Source organism: Plutella xylostella, chromosome Z, assembly GCF_932276165.1.
Source record: "Plutella xylostella chromosome Z, ilPluXylo3.1, whole genome shotgun sequence".
NCBI lineage: Eukaryota > Metazoa > Arthropoda > Insecta > Lepidoptera > Plutellidae > Plutella > Plutella xylostella.
Window position 1 is genome coordinate 7,762,376 of NC_064012.1, and position 14,533 is coordinate 7,776,908.

Here is a 14,533-nt window from a genome sequence, read left to right on the forward strand (position 1 = left end):
ACGCTTGGGTAATATATTAAATTAAACTTAAAACTTACATTTTATTCCCAGTTCTTTTGCTATTAGATCTAGGAGATCTTTGCAAAATCCATAAAACTGATCATTATGAACCTTTCCATGATCTCCTGGCCTATACATCATGTATGGTTCTTGAACTAACGTTGACACGATGAACGTTTTATTGATATTGAGCGAGCCAGGCAAGTGTTGAAGATTGTATTTCGGGTGCGTCAGAACCAGACCATGCTTGTCCGACCACATCGCGATCTAAAAAACATAAGATCAGTCAGCGCAAGTATCAAAATGGATTAAAGTTATAATGTTAGAACACACCTTTTTGAAGGATCTACAATATTTCAACACGTAACAGTTTGTGTTGAAGCACGTGGGTTCGGCACAATCATCCGACTAAAGGAAAAAGGATCACAAAGTTTCTACTCATTGATTTATGAAGGCTAAGAAATCATTTTGTGAGTTTCCGAACAAGTGTTCGGAAAGAAAGTTTAAATTAACCACGAACAACTGATATGGAATTAGTTAAGAAAGACGAGGAAAATATATAATTTTAATTAGATCGCTGGCAAACATTTTCTTTATTAATATTTGTTGTAAAAGAACCTAAAGTATTAAAATATTTTTGAATTAAGTAGATAGCAAAATTTACGTTCATAGTTATGTAATAATCCTACCTTAATCATAGCATATTGTACCGTCATTTCCACAACTTGCAAAGTGAAATTATGACGATGACCTTCTTCGTCAAATGATATGTTTCCTGTGAGTCCTTCAATATCGGTCTGAAAAATTATATTTAATTACTCATAGAGCTACTTTCTTAATTTTTCATAAATATGAATTAAAAAAAAAACTATTTTTTTCTTTTCAAACACGTACTAAGTTTTGTAGCACATAATCATAAAATGTATAGTAGGGAAAGTGTAAAAAACACCTCTAGATATGTTATATTGAAAAAATATCGCATCACTATTTGACCGTGATTAAGTTACCTTTTTAATGAGTCTGGATATTTTATCCCCATGCTCAAAAGGTACAACCCAGGTGCTCTTTCCAGGATTACAGTCGATGACCTTTGTAGCATTCTGTTGTCCCGAAGCTCGTCTCTGGGCGTTTCTGAAGGCGTCAGGTTTCTTCCGCCACAGCCTCCCGAGGGCATCAATGAGCACTTGCACTCCATCATACATCAGAGCCGCTTGAGCCTGTTTCAGAAGTCAAATACAATTCATGTTTTGTATTAGGTCCTATATTTTTTATTACTTTTACTTAAACTAATAATACATGTTAACTCAGTAATCTCAGTATCCACATTCGAAAATCCGGCCTAGGGCCTCGTAACATTTTATCTATAAATAGTAGGTAGGTAAGTACTTCTTTTTTTTTACAGCAAACACAACTTTGTTATTAACAGTATTTGTATGAGTTTAAGTTCTAAGTACTTATATGGGTACAAATTACCTATGTTTGTATTTTTTTGTGTAAATATTATCGAGCAAAAAAAGGTAGAGCTTTAATAAAAATTGGCTTTTTATGTTAAATAGTGATATTTTAGCCCGACTTAATAATATAAATCACAGTTATTTTCATTTAGAAACACAGAGATCATGAAAATCTACTTAATTAAGTCACCTGTCCCTAAAAATAAGATTTTTTCCGTCAAAATATAATTTAAATAAATAATGGTTTAAAATAATAATATGAACTGACTCCTGGTGCGCGAATAAGTCTTAGTCGGAAGATAATGTGCTATGTCGGGATCATGTCGGCAACTGGTATACTGAGGCCCTATCACGAATTGAAAATGAAGTCAAATTTATGTAGATATTAGTGTTCGGTAAAAAATTTGACGGATTAAGTGCCAATTTCTCCATTGTCGATTAGAGCATAACCACGTAGTAGTGGTTGAATTTGACACATCTGTCATGAATTTTATATGGAAATGACGTATAATTGATGAATGATAACTGGTCGCTTACATAACCGACTATGGCTAAATTGGCACTTAGCCCTGAGTTTCACCATATTCTGTTACCTAGATCATAACAAGGGATTAGTAGTTGACTTTTGACACATGTGTCAAGAATTTAATATGGATATGACGTATAATTGATGACATTACAATGTAACAGCTATGTTAATGATCTAACAGAATATGGTGAAACTAGGAAGGAACTAGGAATTAGTGTCGTATAGAAATTTAATCTTATTATTATTAAGGGCCACTTGCACAAAGATATTTGGATATAAAATCTAGATTTGGTGTTAAATCTCGATTTAGTGTCTAATTTTATATGGATTGACGTTTCTTAAATCGAAATTTGACACTAAATCTAGATTTAAATGTTTGTGCAAGTGGCTCTTATGGATTTAATCGAGATTTAACACTAAATCTAGATTTTATATGTTTGAGCAAGTCGCCCTTAATAATTAAAACGATACGATTCGTTTCGATATTTAAGTTTAAACTGTAAGATACTATTTACAATTGAATTTTGAACTATGACTTGGTTTGACGTTCGCAAATAAAGAAACAATAGGAAAATGGAAATGCCGGATGGATGCATGAGTTATTACCTAGTTCTATCTTACTCTAATGATAGGCCTGTCACTGTATCTCTTCCTACTCGCACTTATTATACGGCTGTAATTTTTACATTCTTTGTTTATCTGCATGAGATAGCCTCAAATATTAGACAACATGCCCATAATTATACTTATACGTGACATGAACTCAGCATTAGCTACTAAGCCTGTGTAAACGCCACGTTATAGTTGCTGTAATTAATAGACTTGTATTACATGCCCAACCAACCACGTCGGTTCTCATTTGTCCGATCCATGCACAACCATGGAACAACAGATATAATTATGTGGTTTATTATTATATTGCGTATAGGTAAGTATGTATAATTATGTGTTACATAATTAGGTAAATAAAGGCTGTTCGACACATGAGTCGACCATTTTTTTTAAGAAAGCACAGTTTATAGTCTTTGACTACATAGGGGTGGCATATCATGGATGTTTTTTTGAATTAAAACACGCACTTACCTACTTACAGATTACGCAGTTATAGTATAGTTCCTATCTAAAATTAACAAACGCGTATATAGGCACTTACTGATATAGTATCCTTAAACCGGGAATCCATTCTTCTCAAGCCATCCATGAAATCACGCACGATTTTTCTCGAGTGGTCAATGATGCGAAACCCAGTGATATTGACGGCCCCGTACTCCACGACCTCGTTCTCCCAGTAATCGTCCATGATCTAAAAGGAGAGGCTCAAATCACGATATCGTCCAATGAATCCTGATTATATTAATATGATTATAGAAAATAATACAATATTATCCAATCGATGAAGATGGCTTGCTTGTTCATGGGATAATGTGATGATTATAATTCTTAGGTACCTGTAAAATGAAATTAAATACAACACTATATTTTTTACTTTTTCGGACTGTAAAATTGTAATTTATATTCCCTTGCAAATCCACCAAAAATTTTGGGTTGTCAGAAAGAACTTTTATTATGAGATACATATACAGGGTGTTGCAAAAAGGGTATACTAAGCCGAAACCTACATGTGCAGCATGGTATATCTAAGCCCGAAACTGAAATCAGAATTTCAAAATTCGCGAAAAAAAATATGTCATTCTCCATAGTAAAATGTCACGTGACCAACATAGTTTCTATGGAAAATGAATATTTTTTTCGCGAATTTTGAAATTCTGATTTCAGTTTCGGGCTTAGATATACCATGCTGCACATGTAGGTTTCGGCTTAGTATACCCTTTTTGCAACACCCTGTATATACATGTATTTATGCTAAAGGGATACGTGTAGAGCATCCAAACCTTGATCATAAAATATATCACCATTTAGTCCTAACACTTCATTGCAAAAAATATTATATCACTGAAACAATCATTATACCAGCATAGGAACCTAGCACACTTGGCGCAACACGCGTAAAGCAAGATGTGACAAAAAGAATGCGTCGCGCACATTCACATATCGTGCGTCATATTATCAATCCACTGGCTCTCCGTATAAAATATGTTAAGCTGAAGTAATATCATTTCCTCACTTTGCCGTATTTTCAATTATGTTGCTTACAGTAACCAAATTGAGACTTGCAGTTAATGATTATGTGTCGGTTAAAATTGAATTTTATTTTGTAAAAGAGAATACATTTTCTTGTTTATAAGCTTATCGAATCAAGTGAAACAATGAAAATAACGTTTCAAGATATCAAAATGTTATACTCTTACATCAATATGTATTTCATTTACATCTCATTATTGATGTTTTTAATGTAACAATAAAGGCTGCCATTTAGGGTCATATTACTTTACTTATTCACGTAATAAAATAATTTTATAAGGTAAACTAGTAAACTTTTAAAAGTTAATTAATTTTACATTGAAATTGAAGTCTAACCCCCTTATTCATAGAGAAGTTACAGAACGTTTTAACTAATAAACTGTTTTGTCCCTCTCCGATAAAGAACAATTTGTTCTTTGACAGAGAGGGACAAAACAGTTTATTAGTTAAAACGTATTGTAACTTCTCTATGAATAAGGGGGTAAGTTTTTACAGAACCTAAAATAATGAACCTAATGTATACACAGTTTTATTTACTATTAATGAAACTAAACTAATCTAATATAAAAAAAATGATATTTGGTGTTAAGTGTAGTTTAATTTACAGATAAAATATGTTTGATGAGATATTACTGTGTTTTATTCCTATGTACAGAACATAATAACTATATAAACATTCACCACTTTCCAAACAACCGCTGGGACAATCTATCAATAAAATCGGTCGACCGACGTCTTTTTTGTATATAACTCTAGAACTAGTTTAACTTTTAACAGAAATGTCTGCAGAAGTCCTCGTCAAACTCATTTATGAACTTCAAAGCGAAATGCTGAACATTCCTTTCAGTTGTATAAATAAGCTTCAAACACGTTAACTGTGTTACGTTATACGAGCTTCGAATCGGGAACGTTTTTAATTGGGTTTTTGAACTTACAAAATAAATCAAATTAGTAATTATGATGGTCAACCATCATAAATAAAAACATTTTTAACGGTTAACCATCATAAATGATAATTAATAATAATATGTATGACCTAAGTTATACAAAAAAATTTTTTTTTCGAACTTATAGAATGAGTTGCCAAAATACGAGTTGAGTAAAGTACAATTACACACACATACTATAACAGGTACACAGCTGATACAGTAGTTAGGCCACGTCCCTCCAGCTACAATCCTCCAAAATTGAAACTCAATAGAAACTATTTTTGATAATGCCATAAATAGTCGTGTTTTCCAAAAAAATAGTCGTATCATACTTTCGGACTTAGAGCTATACTTTATGGAGGATTATAGCTGGAGGTCTCTAGCTATAATCCTCCAGCCTCTGCAGAACAAACGGTAAGGCCTATCGACTTGGTTAAGGTCTCAAAAAATAGTCGTAATGACATACCAAATTTCAGAAATAGTTGTCAAAAGATAGCAGATATATAAAGGTACCTTGCTGCAGCCCTGGTGGAGGATTATAGCTGGAGGTTTTGAAAATATCGAATATCTTTGGAACTACTATGACTATCGGTTTGAATTATGTCTCAAAAAATAGTCGTGAAATAGTCGCTTCTATTTATTATAATTTTAAGCTTGATAAAAGCTGTTAAATAATGATATCAAATTCTCTGTACAAATCAAAGTGGACGAGAATGCCAAAGCGAGCCAGTACAATAAAATAATAGCACCTTAGCATTGAAGTACTCATGTCGAATTTATCTATAAATCATTTATTTCGTCATACTTTGCAACAATAGTATCTAAACGAATCTTTGGTATGACATTTTATTGCTTTTGCTCTTAGCCTTTACCTTACTGTGTACAGAGAAAACGTATGCCTACCTACACACGCACACATTTATCTCTGTTATCTTGACAAACGATAGCGATGACGACTACGGCGATGTAGTACCTAGGTCAGTTATTGTCATCCCTTACTATTCCGTGATCAGACAAATATTGCTATCCTTGTCTCCTTTCTAACCGGCATGCATGGCACGCATAGAACGCGTGAGCGACCGCGTCACCGGTAACATCTTGAAAAGCTATAGCAAACCGGTATTTATTACGTCCCTTACTATCCCGGGATCACACAAATAGTGCTATCCTTGTTTATGTGACCGCAGCCGCGCGCCGCCGCCGGTGAAGTTGGGATTAGGTTTTTGCATGTTTTTGTTTGTTAATTTTTTTACAGTTTAGTGCAAACGTGGTGCAAACTATGGTCACGATCGGTGTTATTGTTGTTGCTCTAAACGCAAATGAATATTCAAGATCTTATATTCTAAAAGATATTAGTGGATGCAGAAAAGAGTGTTTAGTGACTATTGTTGCAAAGTATGACGAAATAAATGATTTATAGATAAATTAGACATGAGTACTTCAATGCTACGGTGCTATTATTTTTGTGTACTGGCTCGCTTTGGCATTCTCGTTCACTTTGATTTGTATGAAGAATTTGATATAATTATTTAACAGCTTTTATGAAACTTAAAATTATAATAAATAGAAGCGACTATTTCACGACTATTTTTTGAGACATAATTCAAACCAATAGTCATAGTAGTTCCAAAGATATTCGATATTTTCAAAACCTCTAGCTATAATCCTCCACCAGGGCTGCAGCAAAGTACCTTTATATCTCTGCTATCTTTTGAAGACCATTTCTGAAATTTGGCATGTCATTACGACTATTTCACGACTATTTTTTCAGACCTTCACCAAGTCGATACGCCTTACCGTTTGTTCTGCAGAGGCTGGAGGATTATAGCTGGAGACCTCCAGCTATAATCCTCCATAAAGTATAGCTTTAACTCCGAAAGTATGATACGACTATTTTTTTGGAAAACACGACTATTTATGACTATTTCACGACTATTTTTTGGCATCATCAATAATAGTTTCTATTGAGTTTCAATTTTGGAGGATTGTAGCTGGAGGGACGTGTTAGGCCGGGGCCGGACAGCGGCAGGCGCGGCAGCGTGGCAGCTCGCTTATATCCTTATTACATCTACCGAGTAGAGTGGCAAGACAGTACCCTCGGCGAATACTGTCTCGCCATTCTACTGTAAGAAGAATTAGAGTGTATCAGTGTGGACATCATAAATATTTTATTTGTTTTACTAAGCAGCCTGTCCCGCCCCGCCTTACAGTTGTATTAAAATACGTACCAGTCCGCTAAGTATGTAGTGGTAGGTGCGGCGTCCCAAATGAACATTGCGAACATGTCCGACGATTATACTTTTCGCATTTTTAGCGCTGCAGTCCAGAACTATGCGCTTGTTCCCCCACCGGTCGTGTTGTTCCAGAGCGAGCAAAAACTCCAGAACATCAGATGCATTATTAATACGCTTTACCAATGATATGCGGAATGTTGTACGTCCGGGGTGCATTAATTGATATAGTTGCTGCAACCGAAGCAAGCCTGTGGGATAAAAGAACTGCATGGAAAATGTAAATTAACTGAAACGAAACTTACAAAGGCACTTTCGTATGTGCGTGCGGGACTATGTCTTAAACTCATTTGTAATTTAATCATTTCCTATAGCACTCAATTAAGCCTTTGTAAGTCTGAGTGGTCTGATATACAGGGTGAGTCTCGGTAAATAAAAAAATATATAAATATCATCATAGATTATAAAGAGATATGATGTCTCAGAATAATAATGGCTATATAACAATGACGAAAGAAAAAAGTTTTTTTTTTTCGTAATAGCTATATAATGGTCGCTGCGCTGAGCGAGTTGCGGACTAAATTTTGACAGTACTACGAGTACATTACTTCGACTAGTCATTGTTTTGACGAACAATACTTCGACAAGACACCTTCGATGCCTTCAAATACCACTACTTCGTCAGATTCATTTTATTTTATAAATTTGCTTGTTGACGAGAGTAGATGATGGCTTTTACGCTTTTTTTTGTATTTAACAAAATATAAGCATCTTTTACTTTACTTTACATTTCATTTTCATTTAGGATACAGATTTTCTAGACGGGACAACCACGGAAAGCCTAAAATGTAAAGCGAGATACGATTTTGATGTTTGGAGACAAATGTGCGGTGAGCGACGTGGCAAAACTTTCTTCGACCGCTGGGACTATTTGCACCATATGTCGCCATCCATACCGCGGAACTCGTGCTTATTGAGGTTATGCCTCGGACCGCTATGTTAGGCCTTACACGATAGTTTCTGATGACGCCGGACGACTGACGCACAATGTATCCCTTAAATGTTAGTTGAGTTAACTAATGAATGTTGATGGACATTTCAAAAGTAGAAATTTTCTTTCTGAACTTTATTTTAAGTAGATAAAATGTAACAATTATAGGGGCCGTCCATTAATCACGTGAGGTCGTTTTTCTCATTTTTTTGACACCCCGTCCCCCCTGGTGATATTTGGGGAGGTTTGGCATAAGATAGGTAGTTTTATATTATTATTATATTTATAGATACTTTTTTAATTAGTTTTAGAGTTCACCAGGAGAACGTTTTTCACAAGCACGTTTTGATGGAAAGTTGGCACACTGCGGAGGTACCGTTCACGTGTGGGCTGGTGTCTCTGCAGAGGGTCGAACAGCGTAAGTTCCAATCCAGAACGGGAACCTAACTGCTGTGATGAGATTCTCAATGAACATCCTGGTCCGTTTTGGCCAATATGGACGAAAATACAATGTTCATACACGACTGTTAAAATTTGTTTCTTTAGGACGTAGGAATCCACAAAATGGAGTGGCCAGCAAGGAGATTCGATTTAAATCCTACTGAGCATGCTTAGGACGAGTTTGACAGACGTGTGAGAAACCGAGTTCTACCTTTTTTTATTTTTTACACTTCTTGCCTTGATGGACGCGCTCATCGAAGAACAGGATAATATTCCTCAGCATATACTACTATCCTGTACTGTGTTATCAAAATATGTATTTTTACAGTTAATAAACGCCAAATTAGAGATTTGGTTGTATTTGTCCAAAGGTCGCAATTTTATAAAACATTTAATTTAAAATTTTAAAGCCATATTTAAGTTTTATTTTATTTTATTAGAAGAGAAAACATACAGTGTATATTCTTAAATTTACAAATAGAAATCTATATCTAACACACACACCAGTAAAGTTTTCAAAAATACTTATGTTTGAACACATTTCGAAACAACGCAACAATTTCAGCAGTAAGTATATTTATAAGTTAAAAAAGATAAACATAAATATAAATACAATGTCCTTTATCGTTATCGTTTTTAGATATTAAGTTTATAATATTTTGATGCGCTGATAAATGTACTTACTTCAATATTGCATAAGGCGTCATTAAGCTACCCATTTCCATTAAGGAGTAATTTGGTGCTACTATGTCACAGGAACTTTTTCATTGCTCGTGAGTGATATATATTTAATGTTAAAACCGATTATTAAAGAATAATGTAGTTAAGTTTACGAATTTAATGTTTCTCTCCACATATCTTAGTAAATATCTTGCAACTTGCCGACAACAGCACCTGTCTTAAGTTTATGCTTTGTAAGTCGGTTTCATTCAGTGTGAGATATACCTACTAACCTCGGACACATATTAGATAAATGATCTCGGCCTTAAAGTCTTGAACCAACAAAGAAAGATATTTAAAATTATGCCTTCAATACGTCATAATACATAAAGATCTCTCTAATAGATCAAAATGTATCTAATTATATTTTTGATCATAGATGAAAGTCGTTTTTAAAGCTCGGTTTCTAAAGCTCGTCTCTATGGTGATAGAGTCTATTTATGCCCAAACAGATAAATCTTAAAAGGAACGTCTAACAGCGTATTCTTAATATTGCTTTTCAACATAACAGCAGCTGTTGGTTAAAATTGTTACCGACATTGTCATTTTATAAATAGCTAATCTGGTATTGAAATGGTATTAGTCGACAAAAAATAGAATATAATATATTTATACGGTCTTGCAACAAAACTAAAGAAACGAAAAAATATAGTTCAGACTCTTTTATTGGACTTTGATTTCGCCCTTCGAATTTGGACTCTGTTTGTTTTGAAGACCAGTGAAGGATATGTTCAAGCAGATAGTCGAAATCTTCCCAAAGCATATCATCCAATGCTACTAGAGTACATGCACCAGAAAGAAGTGTACATTGCGGCGGAAATTAGAGGAGCTAAAGTCCTTATGTCTTCCCGTGACTCATATATTGAGGCAGCAATATGTTGTGTGGAAGTCAAAAGGGAAAACGGCTCATGTAAGGTAAAAGCGCGAGTTCATTCAAAAATGGGACATGGTGCTTACACAGTGGTTGCACTTCACACATGTGCCACGATATAACTAAGTTTGAGAACGTAGACACAGAAGATTACTGCTCGCTAAAACTGGCATGCAAGGAAAAGACAGCATTAGTTAGTGGAAAAGGAACCGTCAATATAGAGGTAGAAAACCTTAAGAGTCAAACTGATGAATACCCTATACGTGCCCACGCTAGCTACGAACCTGCTATCCATTGCGAAAATAACTGAAAAAGGAAGTACTGTTCTATTTACTAAAGACGAAGCCATAGTAAGAGAATGGCCACAAAAGTAAATATAGACACAAAAGCCAATAAAAAAGGTGGTGTATATTATGTACGCGAAAAAGGCGGAAGATGCGCTTAATGGTGGAAGCCAATGGATATCATCCTAAGCTGTACTAGGTGTGACGGTGGATTCCCACGGTACCATGCGTTAAACGACATCATCCGTATTAAAATGAGGTTGTTATGATTTATGAAGAACTTGTCAATCGTCTAATACAAACACGCTGCATATTTATAATTGTTTTAATTGATCCCATGATTGATATAATTGATTGATTGGTCGAAAAAGAATCGGTATATTATAGAGAAACTCCAACCAATAAAGAAGATAATGCAGAAGCACTGATTGTAAATAGTAACAAAAAGAGTAATGTAAATAGTAAAAAAAATAGTAATATAAATAGCAACAAAAAGAGTAAAGAAGTGCGCATATTGCAAACGCGACGGATATAAAATCGAGCAAAGTCGTTAATGGATATCGAATGGCAAACCACCGAAACCACAGAAACCATGTACCTACAAGTCAAGCAGATACCAACATGACACTTAACCTATTGAGTGTTGAGACTATGAATGCAGAAAGTAAATGTATCTGGATCAGATTTAGAAAATTGGTATGTTGGCAACGAAGCAACAAGTCATGTCACTGGACGAAATGACATATTATTAATATTATCTCATCGTTTGAACACTTTAATAACAAACATGATGAACTCAAAAAAATCACATTGACATTGCATTTTTATAGCCCAAGAATCGACATGGAGTCGAGTCGACTTTATGGCACAGAAAATTATGCCACATCTGTGCCTTGGCTACATAAACTCGTTGTTTCGTATCAGGTAGATTATCGAACGGGTTGGTGGCTCACCTCTGTGAACGTAGTAATTTCGTGCTTACCAACAATATTATTCAGTAAAAATACTCCAGATACCATGGTATTAAGGGGCCTCTATAACCCGACCTTATCCCGGCACCGGAATTCAATTTATCCCGCTTCTAGAAAGATTCTCACATGCCTTTCCGTCAAGACTTCAAGGGTCTTTAGCACATACGTATGTGATGGGCTTGAATTTGTAAGAATTTCAATGTTGGGTACGTTTTATTGTCTTTTAATGTTAACAAAACTGGGTACACTACAGAATTTCGAATTACTTTTTTACGAATATGAAAATAACGATTTTCATAATTACGAATTTCATAGTTCCGAATAATTCACAATCCCGAATTTTAAGTTTCCGAATATCGAAAATCACGAATAGTATAATAAACGAAATTTTAAACCACAGATTAATTAAAATGACGAAAGTCATATTTCCGAATATTATAATTTCGATGTTTCAAAAGTACGATTATTTATTATATCGAATTGTTAAAATTACGAATTCCGAATTTTTAATATTCCGAAAATACAAATTCCCGAATGTTTTTAGTGAACAAGAAATAGTCATATATTAGGAATAGTACGAGTATGTTTATTAACAGCATAATCCGTATACAAACAATATTTTTAAGCTGTATTATATGAAACGCTCCGCTCCGCTTCGCTGCGCTCCGCTTTGTTTTTCGATATCTATGTGCACCTAACACGCTCCTCCTCGCTTTGCTCGTCGTCGCACCTATCTTTAGGTTTGGGTCCTAAGCTTTTTAAGGTTAACCACCGTAAAAATCCGAGCAATTGTATTGCTTTGTTCTGTAACTTAACAACAAATACTACAAATATTTTACTGTATAACAAAATTTTTACTCTATATTTGAAACGCTCCGCTCCGCTTCGCTGCGCTCCGCTTTGTATTTTGATATCTATGTGCACCTAACACGCTCCTCCTCGCTTTGCTCGTCGTCGCACCTATCTTTTGGTTTTGGTTCTGAAGTTTTAAATACGTTTATGTATTTTTATCAAATGTATACAATTTAGTAAAATTAATAATGAAATTATCTTAATTTAAATTAATAATGTAATAAAAATAGAGTAAACACTGAAATGTAATCAATTTAGTAAAGTTAATAATTAATAATGCATCATAATGAATTTAAGATAATTGATAAAATTTTGATATAGAATGTTAAATTGTAAAATGTAAAACTATATAAAATTAATACTTGATGCTATTAATACTTGACGACCGAATGGCGTAGTGGTTAGTGACCTGACTACTGAGCCGATGGTCCCGGGTTCGATTCCCGGCTGGGGCAGATATTTGTTTAAAGACAGATATTTGTACTCGGGTCTTGGGTGTTGATATTTATACTTAGTATCTATCTATCTATGTATTTATGTAGATATATCAGCTGTCTGACACCCATAACACAGGTTCTGCCTAGCTTGGGGTCGGATGGCCGTGTGTGAGATGTCCCCACATATTTATTTATTTATTTATTTATTTATACTTAAGTCACTTTAGTTTGGAAATAAATGGCATATTATATGATGAATTTTTGTCAAAATCACGAATTATCATATTTCCGATCGGGATTTTAATTTTTCGTGATTTTAATAAATCGGTATTTTATTTTTCGTATATTAAAGTATTCGTATTTTTTTACGTTCGTATATTTAATAATCGTAATAACAATATTCGTGATTATAATATTCGAAATTATAATTATCGTAATTTTTATAATTCGATATTTTAAAAAATCGGTATTGCAATATTTCGTAAATTACATATTCGGTGTTATCAAATTCGGAAAAAAGTTTTTCGGAATATTTGGGTGTTCCCGTTAACAAAACTTCATTGGGCTTTATAAATAAGTATTTCACTTTAAAGTTCTGTATAATTTAGGATAGTTTAGCAACTTTAAATTACGATAAATACAAAAAAACTTCTGTAAGTTTTTATAAAAAAAAACCATGGTGTAGTCTAGGCACTCTGTCATTCAAAAGTATTAATGCGACTATTGGGTATGTAGTGAACTGTATAAACTTGGAAAAAACAACTGCAATTTGCTGTCAATAATATTTAATTTATTTAGTTAATTAAAAATAAAAAACTGACGTACTTAGCTACTTATTAAAGTCAAGTAGAATTTGAAATATATTGAATAACAATAATTTATAAAAAGATGTTCCACAACAGCGATCAATAGGGAATATGCATGTGATTCAAATAAAGGTCAAACGGGACGCATTTTCCTAGAGCGGAAGTGACGTAAAATGAGTGGATTTGTCAATCTCATAATAATCTATGCCCATAGAACTGAGTGTCGGCGCGACTGGCGAAACTCATAATTTTGAGCCGTGAAACTCGTTGTGACGATCACTGTGACGTCACACAAAGTTTTGGGCATTTAAAGTGGTCGTTTTAATTATAAATTTTGAACTTTCTTTAAAATACCTTATATATTTTTTTGCGTTTAATTTTTTTACATAATACTCGTAAAGCGATGTAAAACTATCCAATAAGAATATTAAAAAAATACATGCATATTCCCTATATACCTACATTAGGTTAATAATTACTTATTTATTTTAGTAGGACATCAAAAAGCGAACAGAGCAGACTGAATTATTTGCGAGACGCAAAGCCCGGAGTCATTGTGATAACTTGGAGACATTATAATTAAATACAAACTTCGCCGCTGTCGGCCCGAGTTGCTTCCATTAATGTGTGCTTCAAAGTTCAGAATTATACACCAGTGAAAATTCATAATAATACATTTTTTTATAATGTGTTATTGTTTTAATGTAGGTTTATGAACTACTGGTTAAATATCATCATTAAGTATAAGCTGCTGGTGTTCCAGTTGAAATAAATAAATAAATAAATTAAGTAAACTCCCACTTAAGCTGATGAAAATATTGAAAATTATGGCTACTGGTTACGAAAATATGCGCAACTGTACATAACTTACGAAA

At 33.9% G+C, this 14,533-nt stretch overlaps 1 protein-coding gene across 1 annotated transcript in view; it reads right to left on the reverse strand.

Moving 5' to 3' along the window:
* Positions 1–14,533, reverse strand: part of LOC105389788 (glutamate receptor 1) — an 88,362-nt gene that overhangs the window by 18,515 nt on the left and 55,314 nt on the right. The window contains exons 5-9 of the mRNA XM_011560967.3: positions 7,283–7,536; positions 3,137–3,286; positions 1,008–1,217; positions 690–797; positions 39–267 (exon numbers count right to left, since the gene is read on the reverse strand). Coding sequence (XP_011559269.3) covers positions 39–267; positions 690–797; positions 1,008–1,217; positions 3,137–3,286; positions 7,283–7,536 — 951 coding nt within the window. The remainder of the gene's footprint in view (positions 1–38; positions 268–689; positions 798–1,007; positions 1,218–3,136; positions 3,287–7,282; positions 7,537–14,533) is intronic.